The sequence below is a fragment of the Cibotium barometz genome, chromosome 32 (genome assembly GCF_041138505.1).
Source record: "Cibotium barometz isolate CiBa-2024 chromosome 32, ASM4113850v1, whole genome shotgun sequence".
Classification (NCBI taxonomy): domain Eukaryota; kingdom Viridiplantae; phylum Streptophyta; class Polypodiopsida; order Cyatheales; family Cibotiaceae; genus Cibotium; species Cibotium barometz.
In genome coordinates, this window is record NC_141077.1 from 9432419 (window position 1) to 9457690 (window position 25272).

A 25272-nucleotide genomic window follows, 5' to 3' on the forward strand; every position below is an offset into this window, starting at 1 on the left:
CACCACTGTAATTGCAAGCAAGGAGGCTTTTCTGCTGAGCGCATTTGAAACCACATTTTCTTTCCTCAGTCGATACTTAATTTCAAAATTAAATTCCTGCAAGGTCTGCATCCATCTCCTTTGACGCATGTTGAGATCCCTTTGGGTGAAGATCCACTTCAGACTTTGATGATCTGTCACATCAAGGTGAACCTTTGTCCCAAAAGATAATGTCTCCACAACTTCAGAGCATACACTACTGAGAGTAACTCCAAGTTATGGACGACATAATTTCTCTCATGTGTTCTGAGTTTTCTGGATTCGTAGGCCATTGCATGACCTTTCTTGCATGAGAGAACCACCTAAGGCAAATCCACTGGCATTAGTAAACCACCTCGAAGGGTTTGGTAAAATCTAGTAACTTAAGGACATGGTTGGTTACTAAGGCCAGCTTGTCAAAGGTACTCTGACACATTGCAGTCCACTGAAAAAGTGTACTCTTCTTGATAAGGTTAGTTAAAGGGGATGCTATATGAGCATACCTAGGTATAAAGATCCTATACCATCTGGTTAACCCTAGGAATCCTTTGACTTCAATTATTGTCTTGGGTTCTGGCCATTCTACTACTGCTTGGATTTTTGCGGGGTCAAGAGAAATCCCATCCTTTGACTTCCTTTATTGTCTTGGGTTCTGGCCATTCTACTACTGCTTGGATTTTTGCGGGGTCAGGAGAAATCCCATCCTTTGACACTATGAATCCCAAGTATTCCACCTGGTCAACAAAGAAAGAACACTTGCTCTTCTTTGCAAAAAGGTGGTGTTTCCTTAGGATTTCCAGGACCTTGCGCACATGATCTTCATGATCTGCAGCATTCTTTGAGTATACCAAGATATCATCAAAGAACACAAGAACAAAATCATCCAAGTATTCTCTGAGAATATCGTGCATAAGATGATTAAACGTTGCAGGGGCATTAGTCAATCCAAACGGCATGACTGTGAACTCATAATGCCCATAGTAGCGAGTATTGAATGCTGTCTTTGAGATGTCCTGCTCTTTGATTCTAATCTGGTAGTACCCAGATTTGAGATCTATCTTTGTGAACATTTGGGTCCCACTTAACCGATCCAGAAGTTCATCAATCCTAGGAATAGGATACTTATTTTTAATTGTTAATTGATTCAATCCTCTGTAGTCAATACAGAGTCTTAGCGTTTCATCTTTCTTCTTTTGAAAGAGAACGGGCGCACCCCAAGGTGAGACACTGGGTCTGACGAAGCCCTGCTTTAACAGTTGTCTTAACTGCTCCTTAAGTTCTATGGCTTCAGGACTGGCATTTTGTATGCACGCTGAGCCACTGGCTGAGCTCTGGGGGTTAATTCGATCTCATGATCTACTTCACAAGACGGAGGCATCTCAGTCAGCTCTTCAAGAACACATCTACATACTCACTTAACCACTCTGGTTCTTTACCTTGCATTTTATGTCTATTGGATTCATTTTAATGACATACACAGCTTGCCTCTTTCTGAGCCCTTTTAATAATTTAGAAGCCTTGACTAATTGCAGCACTAGGGATCCAAAAATTCCAATCCCTTGAATTTTATTCTCGTGAAGGTCTAGGAAAGAGATGGTTTCTTTGTGACAATGAATGTCAGCCTAATTCTTTTGGAGTCAATCCATTCCAAGGATTCCATCATAGATTCCCAAGTGTAGGACTCTGAACTGGCACTTTGTTACGTTCCCATCTAGGCTAAACTGAATAAGGTCAGTCTCAAGGTGTGTGAAAAGAATCTTTCCACTGGCCAATTCTACTTGCATAGGTTTCCCTGATTTTTGATTTAGGACTAATTTACGCAGACATCCTAGGGAAATAAAAGAATGAGTACTGTCTGAATCAATCAAAAGCTTGAATTGCTTACCCTGGTACTCTGGTGGAGTCTGGAGGACTGAGAATTGACGGTTATTCCCTTGATGCTCTATTGTTGCATAGATTTGTCCTTTCTCTGAACTCTCTCTCTTTGGTTATTCCAAATTCTGGGAGGGAGTTTGGAGACTGCTTTGGATGGAAGTTGCAGGCTGAGCTGGCACTCTTCTAGGGGTGCCTTGATTTCGGCTCGGGGGACCCTGATTGGGACTGATACAAAGGGGTATGTCTTTGAATTCTGGGACCCTGGCTTTCTTGGCCCACAGAAGGAGATGGGCAATCCTTGAGCTGGTGCTGCCCAAATCCCTGACATCTGAAGCATCTGTTCTCGCTTCGAAGCTCTTCCTTTTGGATTCTTGAGAGAGCCGGAGTTCCTGAGAAAGTACTTCGAGGGAAAGGTCTTCCTTCATTTTTGAAGCTTCCTGTCTCCACATTCTTGTTAGGACCTTGGTGCCTCTTTGGAGGCGGAAGGTTGGAAGAACTTCCCGATGTCTGAAATCTTTTGAAGGATGAGGGAGCTAGCTTTGGCGGGACTTTCACGATGAAGGCTTTGGCAAAGTATTCTGACAGCTTCAGCCATGGACACTGGCTTAGCATTCTTGACCAGTGTGTCTAAGGGTTCGTTCACTCCCCGAATGAACCTGGCCATGAGTTGCTCTTCATCTAGAGGTGGTGAATACTTGAGTAGAAGAGCGAATGCCTGGTGATAATCTTCGATGGTTTTGCTCCCCTGTTTTAGTTCTAAAAATTCGTTCATTTTGGTTTCTAAAAACCCGGGGGGACAAAATCTCTTCCTCAAATAGGTTTTAAGGTCATTCCAGGACTGAGTATTTCTATCTAGATGGTTGGTGTCACAATGGTTCCTCCATGCCACCCTGGCTGTTTCCACAATTTTTAGCCTGGCAAGAGCCATTTTGCTTCTCTCATTGTAGCCTGTGACATCAAAATATTCTTCCATAGCTTCCACCCATTTCTCTACAACCTTGCCCAGGTTCTCCCCTTCTCCTTTTTGAAGAGTCCTGGCTGAGTTCTATGAAGAGCCTTGCGAACGTCAGGGTCAAGCTCTTCATCTTCAGAGAGAGGGTCTGGCTGACGGCGACCACGATTTCCTCGTCTCATGATTCTACCAAAAATGATATATTATTAAATTTTTATTTTGATATCGTCCACGAGATCCTAAGACTTAAGAGGTTCGGAAACAATTTCTTAAACAAGATAAATGATCTTATTGGAGATCTATGACATATGTCCGGTAACAGATTTTTCTTTATCAGCTCGTCCACCACATAAACAATCACTTATACAACAGGGAATTTTTCTCTAGAAAATATTTCTTTATTTATATAAAAGTTGTAATATGTACATAGAGCAGCTCGGCTCCAGAAATCAAAATCTCCTCGGGAGATGCATAAGACGACGGTACTGGGCTATAGACATGCCCTGATACAAACGTTCCCTTACTGCCAAGGGAGCTACTATTTTCTCCTTAGGAATAAAGCGACTAAGGAGTCTGTAGATTTTGCATGAAAGTCTGAAATTTCGAGGCGTTGAGTGATATAAAATAACGCCATGTATAGATTCATCAGAATCATGTGGTCAATGAGAGATTCTGCCTTAGCATCGCACGCTGGACATACTGCCTTGCAAGCCACTTGTGTTGCCATCTCTCCACTGGGTCAGGAAAATATAGATCGTCAAAATGGCGAACGAGTCTTGCTCGGCTCGTTCGAGTTGTAGCGGAAGAGATTAGATGCTCAAAGGTGAACGCAGTCATGTCTTGTGACTGGGTGAAGTCGGGAACACCAGATAAGTATGGAACTTCCATCTATAAAACAATTTCTTTGATTAAAAATTCTTTATTAATGAAGCTTACGGAATGAAAATACAATATGAAAATGCTTTTTCTGAGTTTTTATTATCAATTTTTGATAAGAATTCGCTTATCCTTATTAGCTTTCAACAAGGCTCTGATATCAGCTGTGAGATCCCCCCTCCGGGGCTTCGACGAGACGGAAGCGGCATTGGCCTCCCACGCGGGGCGGGGATCCACCCTCGGGGCCTCGCCCGCGGATGTTCGGACAAGCTAGCCCGGGCAGTTCCTCCGAAAGGCCCAGAACGACTCCCCTCGCCGCCCGGAAGGCACGGGCGATTCCACCATCAAAAATCTTCTAACGGGGGAATTACTCTAATGAGTCAAAGTCTTAACTAGTTAAACTGATCTGACCGAACCTAAATGCACATGGCCAGATCAAGAAGAGACTTGCACTTGGTCCATGGAATCACCGCTTTTTTTCTCATTTATGAGGCACAACCACCGCTGATCCCCTCCCACAGAACAAGGTCTTCTGAGGATATAATTTAATTAATGTAACTAATCGTATCTAGTTGTTTCACAGGAATCCTCCGATCTAGCCTAACCCCATCCGGCCCATGGGTTAGCCAACCACCCGACCACTGTATTGGTGGGATTCCTTTGTAAAGATTTGATTGTGTTTTTGCCCGGGTACCGAGGAAAAGAGTTCTTAGGCCCCCTAGCCCCGGCGATTCATGCAAAAATTAAGGTAGGCATACCACGTACACACCCAACCAATATGAAATTGCCATTTATAACAAATTTTACTGGCTTTATACAATCCTTCAATAGAAATCATAATATTTCTAATCATCATTTTCTAAAATTTCGAGTCCGTTGTATTATAAAATGTGTCCTCTGGACTCTTCGTTGAAGACCAGCTGGCCAACCAACAAGATCCAGTAGCAAAATTTGGTTCTGCTCAGGCGAATGGCTTTGAATCAAATATCTTTGTTTGGTAGCATGCTAATGAGTATGTATGGAAAGTATTGGAGCATTGGGGAAGCAGAAAATATGTTCATGGGAATGCCACAGGCTAACAGTGTGTCATGGAATGCGATGCTCTCAACGTATGTGGAGCAAGGTGAGGGAGAGAAGGCTCTTCATCTTTTCAAACAAATGCAGATAGAAGGTGTGGAACCAATTGGGTGGACTTTTGCAATTGTTCTTCAAGCATGCTGCGCACTAGTAGAAAAGGAACAAGGAGTAGCAGAAGACCATTTGACTGTAGCAATAATCCTAAAAATCGGCCAGGCATGTCATTTGGATGCCCAGAGGAAGGGGTTGGACCTGGATAAGGTTGTCTATAACACTCTTGTGAGTATGTATGGCAAGTGCGGGAGCATCAGCATCATAAAGGGCAGAGAATGTGTTTGGTGGGTTGTCACAGATTAATGTTTTGTTGTGTGACGCAATGCTTTCAGCATACATGGAGCATGGTGAAGTTGATAAGGCTTTTCAACTGGATCAACAAATGCTAGAGGAGGGTGTAACTATAAATGATGTTGTCTGCATCTTGCAAGCGTGCAACTGGACAGGAGGCATGTAGACAAATCCATTTTATTATGGTCTCTGTGTTGGATTTGATCTGAAGGTCCTTCTGGCAACTACTCTTATTCATGCCTATGGAAACTCTTCAAGTATGGTGGATGCTCAAAGAGTCTTTAATATACTACCTTGTTGATGTGGTATCATGTAGTGCATTGATTGCCGGCCATGCCCGAGAAGGTAACTGTGTGCAGCAAGCCTACAAATCTTTGAGAAAATGCAAGTGGCAAATATCAAGCCAAATGAAATCACCTTTCTCTCGCGCTTCTCTCTTGTTGCAGTCATGCTGGCCTTGCGGACATGGGTGTTGAGTATTTTGAATGCATGAGGAGAGATTATGGCATTTTTTCTGATATGGAGCATTATGGCACCATGGTAGGCCTCTTTGGACGTGCAGGAGACCTCATGATGAGTACTGAGGGCTTGCTATGGAAAATGCAGATGCAACCTGATCTTGCTGTTTGGTCGTGCTTACTGGTGCGCATGCCAAGCACAGTTTTTTAATGATTCTATAGAGAGCATGCATTGTACAAATGTGGACTCTCCACAATGGAATATCGAGAACTTGCTTGAAGTTTGGGTCTTTCAAGTGCCTATCTAGTGCCTTCTTCCAATACCTTTTATCTAACACTTTTGCACTACACATACAATATAGGCAGAGACTTTTTGAATTGGCACCCTTTTGACACATTGTATATACATTTCAAAGTTTTGAGATCACCTCCCATATGCCAGTCCACTTTATATTATCCAAGACTTCCACATTCAAGATTTTGGCAATTCTTTGCTCGCTGTGATGATCTCGAGTATAGATGTCTTATGAAAGACCTACTGTAGAATATCAAAATCCTATGAGTCCCCTTGACATTAAAAATCCACAAGTATGCCACACGCAATGCTTGCATTAGCTAATTCAGTTATACAAACTGATCTCTAATAAATTTTACCTCAAAGGATCCCAAAGAGGATATTTTGTTTTCGAAATCTGGAATCATCCTTTTTAATAGATGGATCAAGTGCCATGTTCATCAATGTGATGGTAATGATTTCTAACTTTTTCTCCTGTCACTATTTGACACTCATCAAGCTTTATCACAAATTTGAGGACACCTTGACACTCTTCACAAGTAACTTCAAATAGCTGAACACATCATATGATTGTAGGTTCTCCAAGTCATAGATAATATTATTGTATCTATTGAAGACCACATCTCCTTTTGGTGCAGCATACGTGTCTTCAATATGAAATGCGGTTCCCAATGCCTACAAGACCTCTTCATTTACTTGTTTACGCATCCTGATTATTGAAGTAGGATTTGGTAGTAATGATGCCTTCATATGAGAATGCTTCATCTTTTCCTGCAAAGTCTTATAGACGGTTGAGCACCCTTTGTGTGATATACTCGCCTTATCAAGTATTGTCTGGATGTGCTCTCGATTAAGTTGATTCTCTTTGATGAAATCTTCTATCTTCCTTTGTGAGATCTTCTTATACTTCTTCTCCTTCATCATTGCTTCTGTATGTTGGCAATCTAAAAGAAGACTTACATGTGCACCATAAGATTCTATATTGATTCTTTGTCAAGGTGCAATAGTGATCTAACATCAAATTGAAATGCAAAAATTGATATACATGATCATTTGCAATACTAATTAAAGTCCATAAATTATTTCAGTAACAACTATCAATCAATATATAGAAAAGAGCTTACTTGATTGCATGTATTCTATTTTTATGCCACCACTTCCTAGCTTCATCTCCTGAATATCTCTGAGTTCTTTTGTCACCTATGAAGACCTAAGGAGGTCTTCTTCACTCTCCACTCATCTCTTTGTTTTTCAAGCCCTTAAATGGTTTCCTTATTTCTTAGTAACTTCTTCACACATTGCTCCATGGTCTACCTCAATTGAATGTTCTCCCTCTCAAAAAATCTCTTTCTAACTTAAAAACATTGCTTGATGCTTCTAAATGATGTGCATAATCCAAGAGCCCATTATAGCCATCTCCAAGAAAATTAAGTAGAGTTGTCGTATTCCTAAATGGAGGTGTGGAGTTTGTAAAGGGGTCTTTGGGATAAAGCTTTACATCATTCCATAAGTCTAAATTTTTATGCCCTTGCATACTTAACATATCTTTGGAAGTAGTAGACAGTGTATTGGGTTTATTTCTCTCCCTTAGGGGTTCATATTCACATTCAAGCTCGATGTGCAGGTGGTAAGTGTCCCTCCTCTCTGCTCCTCCTTGCTCTTGATCTTCTTTGTGAACCTCCTTGCTCATAATCCTCTTCCATCCTCTTGAGCTTCTTTGCGCACCTCTGTGAGGTCCCTGTTCCCACCAAGCAACAGATTTGGGGTTCTAGTGGCGGAAGTAGCACATCTCGCACGGGACAGGGGTCCCACATTCGGGGCCTCGTCCACGGATATCCGGACAAGAGACTAATCCATCGATTTTTCCAAAATCGGACTCGGAAAAACTTCCCTTACCCGGAAAGCACGGGCGATTCCACCAGGATAACTTTTTACTCTAACGTAGTCAAGACCATTACTGATCAAGCTGATCCGATTGCACCTATAAAGGTACTCGTTCGGATCAAGGAAGAAACTTGCACTTGGATCATTGGAATCAACGCTTTTTTCCCCATCAAGAGGCACAGCCGTTGATTCCTATCCATAGAACAATTACTATCCGGGATTTACTTTATCTATCGTAATAACAAAAATTGAGTCTCGATTTACGGATCCATCAGTCCAGCCTAACCCCATCCGATCCCATGGGTTAGCCAACCGCCCAACCACTGTAGTGATGGGATCCAATTTGGAATTTGGTTAGGTTTTGTCTCGGGTACCAAGGAAAAGAGTTCCAGGGCCCCCTAGCCAGAAGTTCATGCAAACATAAAATTAGGCACACCACTTACACACCCAATATGAAATTGCCTTTTTCTTAGCATCAGCTAACTTTAAAACAATCCTTTAATGAAAACATAGTACCACTGATCACAGTCTTCCAAATTATCCAGTTGATTCTCAAATTTCCCATCATTCCTTCATCAGAGTATCTATGGCATCATTGGCAACTAGAACGCTCACCACATGTCCACTCAGGGGCCTTTTCAATAGTTCCTAGCCCATAATACTCGGCAATATAATCACTTATAAAAATCAAGATGGACTCTCGTTGAAGATCAGCAAGATCAACCAACAGATCCATAAAAAGAGCCATGGACTCATCCATTGAAGACCAGCAAGGTCAATCAACCAGATCCATGCCCGGTTTCAGAAAAACAACTCTTACTCCTTGTTCCAATATCTTCCTCGACACACGCGTGGGTATCCTAGGCGACCCAGAGCCCGAGCACCATATGGTCAGCACCCTCTAGGATTCTTCGCAGGTGACCTAGCGCTTCACTCATAGGCCGCTTCCTTGGTCCCTCATCCACCGTACCGGAAGCTCACCATTTTAATCGAATCGAGGTTGGTCAAGACCTCGGCCGACTTTGCTACGCGAGACGTCCTCCATTGACTCTCCGTCAGTAGTTGTAACTTTATCAGTTAGGTCTCCACGACCTTAATCACAAGACGGTCAAAATGCTTCCCCAGCATTCTTGACATAAAACAGCCATTTACAAACAGCATTTACAAACAGTTTACAAATACAGTTTCTATATTAACTCTCATTTTTCCACATTATCCCTCATTAATCCACATTACTTATTCCACATTCCATTTATATGTGTACTCATCCAATCACCTCATTTTCCATCTCTTCACTTCAGATTCCTTCACATCACATATCATATATTCACATCCATATCCACATCCATACATCCACATCCACATCCACATTCACATCCATACATCCACATCTACATGCTTATCTCCATTTTCACATCCTCATTTATACATCCACATTCATACATACACATCCATATCCACATCCACATGCATACATCCATTATCACGTCCTCATTCATACATCCACATCCACATACATACATACATCCACATCCACATCCACATTCCCATTCACATCTATACATCCATATCTACATGCACATTCACATCCATACATCCACACCTATATCCTCATTCACATCCATACATCCACATTCATGCATCCACATCTACATGCATACATCCATACAAACACATCCACATTTACATCCGTGCATCCACATCCACATTTACATCCATTCATCCACATCCACATCCTCATTCACATCCATACATCCACATTCATGCATCCTCATTCACATCCATACATCCACATTCATGCATCCACATCTACATGCATACATCCATACATACACATCTACATTTACATCCATGCATCCACATCCACATTTACATCCATGCATCCACATCCACATCCTCATTCACATCCATACATCCACATTCATGGTTCCACATCTACATGCATACATCCATACATACACATCTACATTTACATCCATGCATCCACATCCACATGTACATCCATGCATCCACATCCACATCCTCATTCACATCCATACATCCACATTCATGCATCCACATCTACATGCATACATCCATACATACATACATCCACATTCATGCATCCACATCTACATGTATACATCCATACATACCCATCCACATTCACATCCATATTCTCATCCTATCACAACCCATATACATCTTATCCCATCACATGCACTTCTTACCTCATCCCATACACATCCTATCACTTCTTAACTCATCTTATCACTTCCTAACTCATCTCATATGCATCTTATCCTATCTTATCACTTCCCATATCTTTTATGCATACCTCTATGCATGAAATTCAATTATGCTAAAAGTAACACTTCTATAATAAAATAATAATCTCTTATGCGTACCTCTATGCATGAAATTCAATTATGCTAAAAGTAACACTTCTATAATAAAATAATCATCTCTTATGCGTACCTCTATGCATGAAATTCAATTATGCTAAAAGTAACACTTTTATAATAAAATAATCATCTCTTATGCGTACCTCTATGCATGAAATTCAATTATGCTAAAAGTAACACTTTTATAATAAAATAATCATCTCTTATGCGTACCTCTATGCATGAATTTCAATTATGCTAAAAAGTAACACTTTTATAATAAAATATTCATCTCTTATGCATACCTCTATGCATGAATTTCAATTATGCTAAAAGTAACACTTTTATAATAAAATATTCATCTCTTATGCATACCTCTATGCATGAATTTCAATTATGCTAAAAAGTAACACTTTTATAATAAAATATTCATCTCTTATGCATACCTCTATGCATGAATTTCAATTATGCTAAAAGTAACACTTTTATAATAAAATATTCATCTCTTATGCATACCTCTATGCATGAATTTTAATTAAGCTAAAAGTAACTCTTTTATAATAAAATATTCATCTCTTATGCATACCTCTATGCATGAATTTCAATTATTCTAAAAGTAACACTTTTATAATAAAATATTCATCTCTTATGCATACCTCTATGCATGAATTTTAATTAAGCTAAAAGTAACTCTTTTATAATAAAATATTCATCTCTTATGCATACCTCTATGCTTGAAATTCAATTATGCTAAAAGTAACACTTTTATAATAAAATATTCATCTCTTATGCATACCTCTATGCATGAAATTCAATTATGCATAATATAAAAATCAATTTCTCTAGGATTACAATGAATATCTTTCAATTAATCTAGGATGATAATTCCTAGAATATGGTAGGAAGTCCTCTTTTCATGCTTTGAATGAAATTATTTTATGAGTAATTTTTATAAAAATTTTACCATAGCTCCGCCTATGACTGGTAAATCTCAATTTTTCTAAGGGATAAAGCTTATCTTTAAGGAAATAATTAGAATGATCCCTAATTGGATCATTAATCCCTAATGGATTGAATCATCAATATTCATGAAATACATAAACTAAAAGCATAAAAAAAGCCATTAATTTAGTCTCAAGCATAGATTAATCTTGGATTAAGGAAAAGCTTTATGAAAAGCTTCATTTGGATTGAGAATGGGTCATGAGTATGACCATTTCTTGAGTGAGAGAGAGAAATTACATAAAAACCATTTGAATTAAGCATAAATAAAAATTTATGTAATTCTTAACTATCATTAATCAATTAACTTCAATAGCATTCATCAATTTATGTAACTCTTCACTACCATTCATCAATTAACTTCAATAGCATTTAAAAACCATTCCAATTAAGCTTCTCAAGCTTGAGAGGGGTTGAGAAGAGAGAAGCATTGAGAAATTATAGAAAAGATCACAATTTACCATTTACCTTACAAATTGCTTGATTCTTTGTTCACGGTAGAGGCCCCCAACCAATCAATTGGTTAAGTATGTTGATGGAGCCACCATTGGGGATTGAAGAAAGAGGGAAGTTCCAATTTCTTCAATTTGGAGAGAATTTTAGAGAATAGTAGAAACTAGCATTATTTCAGCATAACTCTAGTATAGTAAAATTCTTCTCCTTTTTTCAAAGGACCCATGTTCTATTTATAGGAGAGGGAAGCTCTAACCAAAGCTAACTGAATTCTAGAATTTTTCAAATTCAATTTGGTTGAATTTGGACTAGATTTGGACCTAGTTTGGTTACTTTTTGATTCGGTTTGGTTTCATTTTGATTTGGTTTGGTTCAAGAGAGAAGAGAGATAAAAATATCACATTGTTTTAGAGTTTAAAACTCATTCAAGCATGTGAAATATGCACCTCCTTTAATGGACTCCCCTTCCTTACATATGTGTCAAAATGGAATCATTATACCCAAAATATCTCATATTTTTAATATTGCTCATAGTTTTTTACTAATAAACCTTGTACATTTTCAACTCTTCATCTTGTGTGAGCATTTACTCATTTTTGGATACCCAAAATATCTCATATTTTTAATATTGCTCATAGTTTTTTACTAATAAACCTTGTACATTTTCAACTCTTCATTTTATGTGAGCATTTACTCATTTTTGGATACCCAAAATATCTCATATTTTTAATATTGTTCATAGTTTTTTACTAATAAACCTTGTACATTTTCAACTCTTCATCTTATGTGAGCATTTACTCATTTTTGGGTATCTTCTTTTACAAATTGGATTTATCTCCTCCCTACACATGGATTGATGCTATTGGCCCATAGGAACCTTAATTGGACCATAATCCAAAAATTTCTGAAAATCTAGACCCTTAGGCTAAGGTCCTTTATACCCATTTCCAATAAATTCCAATTGCACATTGGAAAGTTCTTTTTGAATTTCTGTTTCAGGGGAATTCATTTTAATAATATGAGAAATTTTTCTATCTAAAAATATTCAAAATCTGAATATTCTCTTTCTAGAATATTTTCTCTCTCTATGTCAAAATAGGCAGAGACAAGATCTTTTATATTTCTAAAGAGGGGATTGATTACAGGGGAAGATACTGGACATTTTGAGAGGCTGGGGAGGAATCTTACATTCTCTCCCACTTGAAAAATGCGAGATGTCCTCATCTCGCAAACTTGGGATAATTTCGCAAGATGCACGAACATGAGACTTAGAGAAAAATTTAATTAAGATTAACCACCAAATAAAAAAGTCTCAAAGAGAGTAAGGGTCAAGACAAGAACAAGATTTAAACTTTATTCATTCTTGGAACATATACAGTAAAGATAAAAGAACTCTTTACACTTCCATAAGTCCGTCCATCATATGATCACAAAAGCAGCACTCACAAGCTGCGCACGTATAAGGTAACTCATCTATGGGAATAATTCTGTTGGTTATTGCCGCACCTATCTCAGTGGTATGAGGTGATCTAACAAAAGGACCTCTGAGAGGCAAGCCAAAAACGGGGTAAAGGCATATCTTCTGATGAGGAAGAAAACAGGCCAGTAAGAAGACCCGCTCAAAAAACCCAAGATGTCTTGATCTCATGACGCAGTAGTATCGGGGACCCAAACCCAAGGCTTCAATAACCATGGCCAAGCGGACATTGTTACGAAAGTGCTGCTGACCCCAGGGTGTTACCCTAGTTATGTCTTGATAGGTCCGCCATTTGGTCTGAGCTACAGAAGTTCCCAAGTGAGGAAAAAGTGAGCGCTCATACTGTTCTATAAAATCTTTCTTCACAGACTCGCTTGCGTCTTGAAGGTGAGAAATCATCATGGATAAAACTAATTCCTGTTGCCAACCCATGAAGGAGATTAAGAAGAAGGGAGATCGATGGAAGTAAGATTACTGTGAGCGACAGGTAAAAGTTACGACTTTTATAAAGGAAGGAGCTAGCGTAACTTAGAAGCCAACGGTATCTTGCCACTGAAGTTTTTCTGTCTTTCCATGATTTGGGTTTGGCACATTTTTCTATGAAATACATTAAGAACTTTGAGATGAGGAGGTAAAAGAAGCTTGTAGGCTAAGTCACCTACTTTCATTGAATTCAGATATAAGGCTCACAATATCTGGGGGATAACTTCTTATACTCCCCAAGAGATAAAGAACTTATTTTGGGCCGTACTCGAATGAAAACCAAAACCTTGGTATCCAAAACACCGATTTTCACTTCTGAACTCATTGTTCTGAATCCTTAAAACAGGCGTGACTCCTGAGAAGTATTCTACAGAAAGGGTCTTCCTTTTTTTAAACAGAATCTTTCTTTTATTTTAGAGAGGGAATAATTATAAGATCAGAAAGGGAGATTCTTACTCATGTATACCTCGAAGGCTGGGGAGGAATCTTACATTCTACCCCACTTAAAAAGTGCGAGATGTCCTCATCTCACAAGGTAGAGGACAACTCTTTTTCTTAAGATCCAAATTTATTCTAGGGTTGCTTATATTCTGGTCAACCCAACAGAATACTGGGATAAATATCCCTTATATAGAACTCATCATTAAATAACAATTCATTCAGATCATATCATTCATATCTTTAACATGATAATGGTCCATTAGACCGAAAAATTTCCTTCTGAACATTCCTCCATGGGAATTTCAGTCAAGTAAGTTCTCAATTTATCATCCCTTAACTTGATCTACCGTCGGTCAAGTGTTAACAGTAGTAATCTGACAGCACAATCCACTAATCTCATAGTGATTTGCTGAATTCATTATCATCATTCCAGTTATGAATATCATCACAGGGACTCGTCCCATTCATCCTCATTGTGGTTTCGCTCAGGTTATTATATTTCAACTAAATTTCAGAAATCACCATTTTTCAATCAAAATCCAAATCAATTCATTAATTCTCAAAAACAGAATTAAAAGTCATATCAACCACATTCAAAATCATCATCTGGATAGCATTAACACTTATAATTTCAAGTCTTAGATTTACTCGTATATACTGTCAGTAAAGAGCTACAGTTATACTCTCGGTATATACGGGTAGTCACGGCCCTTGGAATTATAAGATAAATACCATCATGTCTAGGCCTCAAGCAAGTCAGGGATTCTATATAATTGCGGTACTTCCATCTGAAGACCCAATTACTAATTTACGAATTTTCAGTTTGAATATCAAATTGTATGAATTATATCACACAATTACAACCTTTTTGTGTTTCTTGATAATGTTTTGACATTGTCGTCTCAGTTGATCTTTAATTGCTCTGATACCAACTGTGAGGTCCCTGTTCCCGCCAAGCAACAGATTCGGGGTACTAGTGGCGGAAGTAGCACTTCTCGCACGGGACAGGGGTCCCACATTCGGGGCCTCGTCCACGGATATCCGGACAAGAGACTAATCCGTCGATTTTTTCAAAATCGGACTCGGAAAAACTTCCCTTACCCGGAAAGCACGGGCGATTCCACCAGGATAACTTTTTACTCTAACGTAGTCAAGACCATTACTGATCAAGCTGATCCGATTGCACCTATAAAGGTACTCATTCGGATCAAGGAAGAAACTTGCACTTGGATCATTGGAATCAACGCTTTTTTCCCCATCAAGAGGCACAGCCGTTGATTCCTATCCATAGAACAATTACTATCCGGGATTTACTTTATCTATCGTAATAACAAAAATTGAGTCTCGATTTACGGATCCATCAGTCTAGCCTAACCCCATCCGATCCCATGGGTTAGCCAACCGCCCAACCACTGTAGTGATGGGATCCAATTTGGAATTTGGTTAGGTTTTGTCCCGGGTACCAAGGAAAAGAGTTCCAGGGCCCCCTAGCCGGAAGTTCATGTAAACATAAAATTAGGCACACCACTTACACACCCAATATGAATTTAACAATCCTTTAATGAAACCATAGTACCACTGATCACAGTCTTCCAAATTATCCGGTTGATTCTCAAATTTCCCATCATTCCTTCATCAGAGTATCTATGGCATCATTGGCAACTAGAACGCTCACCACCTGTCCACTCAGGGACCTTTTCAATAGTTCCTAGCCCATAATACTCGGCAATATAATCACTTATAAAAATCAAGATGGACTCTCATTGAAGATCAGCAAGATCAACCAACGGATCCATAAAAAGAGCCATGGACTCATCCACTGAAGACTAGCACGGTCAATCAACCAGATCCATGCCCGGTTTCAGAAAAACAACTCTTACTCCTTGTTCCAATATCGTCCTCGACACACGCGTGGGTATCCTAGGCGACCCAGAGCCCGAGCACCATATGGTCAGCACCCTCTAGGATCCTTCGCAGGTGACCTAGCGCTTCACTCATAGGCCGCTTCCTTGGTCCCTCATCCACCGTACCAGAAGCTCACCATTTTAATCGAACCGAGGCTGGTCAAGACCTCGGCCGACTTTGCTACGCGAGACGTCCTCCATTGACTCTCCGTCAGCAGTTGCAACTTTATCAGCTAGGTCTCCACGACCTTAATCACAAGACGGTCAAAATGCTTCCCCAGCATTCTTGACATAAAACAGCCATTTACAAACAGCATTTACAAACAGTTTACAAATACAGTTTCTATATTAACTCTCATTTTTCCACATTATCCCTCATTAATCCACATTACTTATTCCACATTCCATTTATATGTGTACTCATCCAATCACCTCATTTTCCATCTCTTCACTTCAGATTCCTTCACATCACATATCATATATTCACATCCATATCCACATCCATACATCCACATCCACATCCACATCCACATTCACATCCATACATCCACATCTACATGCTTATCTCCATTTTCACATCCTCATTTATACATCCACATTCATACATACACATCCATATCCACATCCACATGCATACATCCATTATCACGTCCTCATTCATACATCCACATCCACATACATACATACATCCACATCCACATCCACATCCACATTCCCATTCACATCTATACATCCATATCTACATGCACATTCACATCCATACATCCACACCTATATCCTCATTCACATCCATACATCCACATTCATGCATCCACATCTACATGCATACATCCATACAAACACATCCACATTTACATCCATGCATCCACATCCACATTTACATCCATTCATCCACATCCACATCCATACATCCTCATTCACATCCATACATCCACATTCATGCATCCACATCTACATGCATACATCCATACATACACATCTATATTTACATCCATGCATCCACATCCACATTTACATCCATGCATCCACATCCACATCCTCATTCACATCCATACATCCACATTCATGCATCCACATCTACATGCATACATCCATACATACACATCTACATTTACATCCATGCATCCACATCCACATGTACATCCATGCATCCACATCCACATCCTCATTCACATTCATACATCCACATTCATGCATCCACATCTACATGCATACATCCATACATACATACATCCACATTCATGCATCCACATCTACATGCATACATCCATACATACCCATCCACATTCACATCCATATTCTCACCCTATCACAACCCATATACATCTTATCCCATCACATACACTTCTTACCTCATCCCATACACATCCTATCACTTCTTAACTCATCTTATCACTTCCTAACTCATCTCATATGCATCTTATCCTATCTTATCACTTCCCATATCTTTTATGCATACCTCTATGCATGAAATTCAATTATGCTAAAAGTAACACTTTTATAATAAAATAATCATCTCTTATGCATACCTCTATGCATGAAATTCAATTATGCTAAAAGTAACACTTTTATAATAAAATATTCATCTCTTATGCATACCTCTATGCATGAATTTCAATTATGCTAAAAAGTAACACTTTTATAATAAAATATTCATCTCTTATGCATACCTCTATGCATGAATTTCAATTATGCTAAAAGTAACACTTTTATAATAAAATATTAATCTCTTATGCATACCTCTATGCATGAATTTCAATTACGCTAAAAAGTAACACTTTTATAATAAAATATTCATCTCTTATGCATACCTCTATGCATGAATTTCAATTATGCTAAAAGTAACACTTTTATAATAAACTATTCATCTCTTATGCATACCTCTATGCATGAATTTTAATTAAGCTAAAAGTAACTCTTTTATAATAAAATATTCATCTCTTATGCATACCTCTATGCATGAAATTCAATTATGCTAAAAGTAACACTTTTATAATAAAATATTCATCTCTTATGCATACCTCTATGCATGAATTTCAATTATGCTAAAAGTAACACTTTTATAATAAAATATTCATCTCTTATGCATACCTCTATGCATGAATTTTAATTAAGCTAAAAGTAACTCTTTTATAATAAAATATTCATCTCTTATGCATACCTCTATGCTTGAAATTCAATTATGCTAAAAGTAACACTTTTATAATAAAATATTCATCTCTTATGCATACCTCTATGCATGAAATTCAATTATGCATAATATAAAAATCAATTTCTCTAGGATTACAATGAATATCTTTCAATTAATCTAGGATGATAATTCCTAGAATATGGTAGGAAGTCCTCTTTTTATGCTTTGAATGAAATTATTTTATGAGTAATTTTTATAAAAATTTTACCATAACTCCGCCTATGACTGGTAAATCTCAATTTTTCTAAGGGATAAAGCTTATCTTTAAGGAAATAATTAGAATGATCCCTAATTGGATCATTAATCCCTAATGGATTGAATCATCAATATTCATGAAATACATAAACTAAAAGCATAAAAAAAAGCCATTAATTTAGTCTCAAGCATAGATTAATCTTGGATTAAGGAAAAGCTTTATGAAAAGCTTCATTTGGATTGAGAATGGGTCATGAGTATGACCATTTCTTGAGTGAGAGAGAGAAATTACATAAAAACCATTTGAATTAAGCATAAATAAAAATTTATGTAATTCTTAACTATCATTAATCAATTAACTTCAATAGCATTCATCAATTTATGTAACTCTTCACTACCATTCATCAATTAACTTCAATAGCATTTAAAAACCATTCCAATTAAGCTTCTCAAGCTTGAGAGGGGTTGAGAAGAGAGAAGCATTGAGAAATTATAGAAAAGATCAAAATTCACCATTTACCTTACAAATTGCTTGATTCTTTGTTCACGGTAGAGGCCCCCAACCAATCAATTGGTTAAGTATGTTGATGGAGCCACCAATGGGGATTGAAGAAAGAGGGAAGTTCCAATTTCTTCAATTTGGAGAGAATTTTAGAGAATAGTAGAAACTAGCATTATTTCAGCATAACTCTAGTATAGTAAAATTCTTCTCCTTTTTTCAAAGGACTCATATTCTATTTATAGGAGAGGGAAGCTCTAACCAAAGCTAACTGAATTCTAGAATTTTTCAAATTCAGTTTGGTTGAATTTGGACTAGATTTGGACCTAGTTTGGTTACTTTTTGATTCGGTTTGGTTTCATTTTGATTTGGTGTGGTTCAAGAGAGAAGAGAGATAAAAATATCACATTGTTTTAGAGTTTAAAACTCATTCAAGCATGTGAAATATGCACCTCCTTTAATGGACTCCCCTTCCTTACATATGTGTCAAAATGGAATCATTATACCCAAAATATCTCATATTTTTAATATTGCTCATAGTTTTTTACTAATAAACCTTGTACATTTTCAACTCTTCATCTTGTGTGAGCATTTACTCATTTTTGGATACCCAAAATATCTCATATTTTTAATATTGCTCATAGTTTTTTACTAATAAACCTTGTACATTTTCAACTCTTCATCTTGTGTGAGCATTTACTCATTTTTGGATACCCAAAATATCTCATATTTTTAATATTGTTCATAGTTTTTTACTAATAAACCTTGTACATTTTCAACTCTTCATTTTATGTGAGCATTTACTCATTTTTGGATACCCAAAATATCTCATATTTTTAATATTGTTCATAGTTTTTTACTAATAAACCTTGTACATTTTCAACTCTTCATCTTATGTGAGCATTTATTCATTTTTGGGTATCTTCTTTTACAAATTGGATTTATCTCCTCCCTACACATGGATTGATGCTATTGGCCCATAGGAACCTTAATTGGACCATAATCCAAAAATTTCTGAAAATCTAGACCCTTAGGCTAAGGTCCTTTATACCCATTTCCAATAAATTCCAATTGCACATTGGAAAGTTCTTTTTGAATTTCTGTTTCAGGGGGATTCATTTTAATAATATGAGAAATTTTTCTATCTAAAAATATTCAAAATCTGAATATTCTCTTTCTAGAATATTTTCTCTCTCTATGTCAAAATAGGCAGAGACAAGATCTTTTATATTTCTAAAGAGGGGATTGATTACAGGGAAAGATGCTGGACATTTTGAGAGGCTGGAGAGGAATCTTACATTCTCTCCCACTTGAAAAATGCGAGATGTCCTCATCTCGCAAACTTGGGATAATTTCGCAAGATGCACGAACATGAGACTTAGAGAAAAATTTAATTAAGATTAACCACCAAATAAAAAAGTCTCAAAGAGAGTAAGGGTCAAGACAAGAACAAGATTTAAACTTTATTCATTCTTGGAACATATACAGTAAAGATAAAAGAACTCTTTACACTTCCATAAGTCCGTCCATCATATGATCACAAAAGCAGCACTCACAAGCTGCGCACGTATAAGGTAACTCATCTATGGGAATAATTCTGTTGGTTATTGCCGCACCTATCTCAGTGGTATGAGGTGATCTAACAAAAGGACCTCTGAGAGGCAAGCCAAAAACGGGGTAAAGGCATATCTTCTGATGAGGAAGAAAACACGCCAGTAAGAAGACCCGCTTAGAAAACCCAAGATGTCTTGATCTCATGACGCAGTAGTATCGGGGACCCAAACCCAAGGCTTCAATAACCATGGCCAAGCGGACATTGTTACGAAAGTGCTGCTGACCCCAGGGTGTTACCCTAGTTATGTCTTGATAGGTCCGCCATTTGGTCTGAGCTACAGAAGTTCCCAAGTGAGGAAAAAGTGAGCGCTCATAATGTTCTATAAAATCTTTCTTCACAGACTCGCTTGCGTCTTGAAGGTGAGAAATCATCATGGATAAAACTAATTCCTGTTGCCAACCCATGAAGGAGATTAAGAAGAAGGGAGATCGATGGAAGTAAGATTACTGTGAGCGACAGGTAAAAGTTACGACTTTTATAAAGGAAGGAGCTAGCGTAACTTAGAAGCCAACGGTATCTTGCCACTGAAGTTTTTCCGTCTTTCCATGATTTGGGTTTGGCACATTTTTCTATGAAATACATTAAGAACTTTGAGATGAGGAGGTAAAAGAAGCTTGTAGGCTAAGTCACCTACTTTCATTGAATTCAGATATAAGGCTCACAATATCTGGGGGATAACTTCTTATACTCCCCAAGAGATAAAGAACTTATTTTGGGCCGTACTCGAATGAAAACCAAAACCTTGGTATCCAAAACACCGATTTTCACTTCTGAACTCATTGTTCTGAATCCTTAAAACAGGCGTGACTCCTGAGAAGTATTCTACAGAAAGGGTCTTCCTTTTTTTAAACAGAATCTTTCTTTTATTTTAGAGAGGGAATAATTATAAGATCAGAAAGGGAGATTCTTACTCATGTATACCTCGAAGGCTGGGGAGGAATCTTACATTCTACCCCACTTAAAAAGTGCGAGATGTCCTCATCTCACAAGGTAGAGGACAACTCTTTTTCTTAAGATCCAAATTTATTCCAGAGTTGCTTATATTCTGGTCAACCCAACAGAATACTGGGATAAATATCCCTTATATAGAACTCATCATTAAATAACAATTCATTCAGATCATATCATTCATATCTTTAACATGATAATGGTCCATTAGACCGAAAAATTTCCTTCTGAACATTCCTCCATGGGAATTTCAGTCAAGTAAGTTCTCAATTTGTCATCCCTTAACTTGATCTACCGCCGGTCAAGTGTTAACAGTAGTAATCTGACAGCACAATCCACCAATCTCATAGTGATTTGCTGAATTCATTATCATCATTCCAGTTATGAATATCATCACAGGGACTCGTCCCATTCATCCTCATTGTGGTTTCGCTCAGGTTATTATATTTCAACTAAATTTCAGAAATCACCATTTTTCAATCAGAATCCATATCAATTCATTAATTCTCAAAAACAGAATTAAAAGTCATATCAACCACATTGTCGTCTTCATTTGATCTTTAATTGCTCTGATACCAACTGTGAGGTCCCTGTTCCCACCAAGCAACAGATTCAGGGTACTAGTGGCGGAAGTAGCACTTCTCGCACGGGACAGGGGTCCCACATTCAGGGCCTCGTCCACGGATATCTGGACAAGAGACTAATCCGTCGATTTTTTCAAAATCGGACTCGGAAAAACTTCCCTTACCCGGAAAGCACGGGCGATTCCACCGGGATAACTTTTTACTCTAACGTAGTCAAGACCATTACTGATCAAGCTGATCCGATTGCACCTATAAAGGTACTCGTTCGGATCAAGGAAGAAACTTGCACTTGGATCATTGGAATCAATGCTTTTTTTCCCATCAAGAGGCACAGCCGTTGATTCCTATCCATAGAGCAATTACTATCCGGGATTTACTTTATCTATCGTAATAACAAAAATTGAGTCTCGATTTACGGATCCATCAGTCCAGCCTAACCCCATCCGATCCCATGGGTTAGCCAACCGCCCAACCACTGTAGTGATGGGATCCAATTTGGAATTTGGTTAGGTTTTGTCCCGGGTACCAAGGAAAAGAGTTCCAGGGCCTCCTAGCCGGAAGTTCATGCAAACATAAAATTAGGCACACCACTTACACACCCAATATCAAATTGCCTTTTTCTTAGCATCAGCTAACTTTAAAACAATCCTTTAATGAAACCATAGTACCACTGATCACAGTCTTCCAAATTATCCGGTTGATTCTCAAATTTCCCATCATTCCTTCATCAGAGTATCTATGGCATCATTGGCAACTAGAACGCTCACCACCTGTCCACTCAGGGACCTTTTCAATAGTTCCTAGCCCATAATACTCGGCAATATAATCACTTATAAAAATCAAGATGGACTCTCATTGAAGATCAGCAAGATCAACCAACGGATCCATAAAAAGAGCCATGGACTCATCCATTGAAGACTAGCAAGGTCAATCAACCAGATCCATGCCCGGTTTCAGAAAAACAACTCTTACTCCTTGTTCCAATATCTTCCTCGACACACGCGTGGGTATCCTAGGCGACCCAGAGCCCGAGCACCATATGGTCAGCACCCTCTAGGATCCTTCGCAGGTGACCTAGCGCTTCACTCATAGGCCGCTTCCTTGGTCCCTCATCCACCGTATACCGGAAGCTCACCATTTTAATCGAACCGAGGCTGGTCAAGACCTCGGCCGACTTTGCTACGCGAGACGTCCTCCATTGACTCTCCGTCAGCAGTTGCAACTTTATCAGCTAGGTCTCCACGACCTTAATCACAAGACGGTCAAAATGCTTCCCCAGCATTCTTGACATAAAACAGCCATTTACAAACAGCATTTACAAACAGTTTACAAATACAGTTTCTATATTAACTCTCATTTTTCCACATTATCCCTCATTAATCCACATTACTTATTCCACATTCCATTTATATGTGTACTCATCCAATCACCTCATTTTCCATCTTTTCACTTCAGATTCCTTCACATCACATATCATATATTCACATCCATATCCACATCCATACATCCACATCCACATCCACATTCACATCCATACATCCACATCTACATGCTTATCTCCATTTTCACATCCTCATTTATACATCCACATTCATACATACACATCCATATCCACATCCACATGCATACATCCATTATCACGTCCTCATTCATACATCCACATCCACATACATACATACATCCACATCCACATCCACATCCTCATTCCCATTCACATCTATACATCCATATCTACATGCACATTCACATCCATACATCCACACCTATATCCTCATTCACATCCATACATCCACATTCATGCATCCACATCTACATGCATACATCCATACAAACACATCCACATTTACATCCATGCATCCACATCCACATTTACATCCATTCATCCACATCCACATCCATACATCCTCATTCACATCCATACATCCACATTCATGCATCCACATCTACATGCATACATCCATACATACACATCTACATTTACATCCATGCATCCACATCCACATTTACATCCATGCATCCACATCCACATCCTCATTCACATCCATACATCCACATTCATGCATCCACATCTACATGCATACATCCATACATACACATCTACATTTACATCCATGCATCCACATCCACATGTACATCCATGCATCCACATCCACATCCTCATTCACATCCATACATCCACATCTACATGCATACATCCATACATACATACATCCACATTCATGCATCCACATCTACATGCATACATCCATACATACCCATCCACATTCACATCCATATTCTCACCCTATCACAACCCATATACATCTTATCCCATCACATACACTTCTTACCTCATCCCATACACATCCTATCACTTCTTAACTCATCTTATCACTTCCTAACTCATCTCATATGCATCTTATCCTATCTTATCACTTCTCATATCTTTTATGCATACCTCTATGCATGAAATTCAATTATGCTAAAAGTAACACTTTTATAATAAAATAATCATCTCTTATGCATACCTCTATGCATGAAATTCAATTATGCTAAAAGTAACACTTTTATAATAAAATAATCATCTCTTATGCATACCTCTATGCATGAATTTCAATTATGCTAAAAAGTAACACTTTTATAATAAAATATTCATCTCTTATGCATACCTCTATGCATGAATTTCAATTATGCTAAAAGTAACACTTTTATAATAAAATATTCATCTCTTATGCATACCTCTATGCATGAATTTCAATTATGCTAAAAGTAACACTTTTATAATAAAATATTAATCTCTTATGCATACCTCTATGCATGAATTTCAATTATGCTAAAAAGTAACACTTTTATAATAAAATATTCATCTCTTATGCATACCTCTATGCATGAATTTCAATTATGCTAAAAGTAACACTTTTATAATAAACTATTCATCTCTTATGCATACCTCTATGCATGAAATTCAATTATGCTAAAAGTAACACTTTTATAATAAAATATTCATCTCTTATGCATACCTCTATGCATGAATTTCAATTATGCTAAAAGTAACACTTTTATAATAAAATATTCATCTCTTATGCATACCTCTATGCATGAATTTTAATTAAGCTAAAAGTAACTCTTTTATAATAAAATATTCATCTCTTATGCATACCTCTATGCTTGAAATTCAGTTATGCTAAAAGTAACACTTTTATAATAAAATATTCATCTCTTATGCATACCTCTATGCATGAAATTCAATTATGCATAATATAAAAATCAATTTCTCTAGGATTACAATGAATATCTTTCAATTAATCTAGGATGATAATTCCTAGAATATGGTAGGAAGTCCTCTTTTTATGCTTTG

General features: G+C 37.8%; 1 protein-coding gene across 1 annotated transcript; it reads left to right on the plus strand.

Moving 5' to 3' along the window:
* The first annotated feature begins 4690 nt into the window (after positions 1-4690).
* Positions 4691-5812, plus strand: LOC147619793 (pentatricopeptide repeat-containing protein At1g03540-like). The gene is made up of 3 exons (XM_086772770.1): positions 4691-5059; positions 5151-5305; positions 5590-5812. The coding sequence occupies exons 1-3, from the start codon at positions 4691-4693 to the stop codon at positions 5810-5812; spliced, it is 747 nt and encodes a 248-aa protein (XP_086628896.1).
* The last annotated feature ends 19460 nt before the right edge of the window (positions 5813-25272 follow it).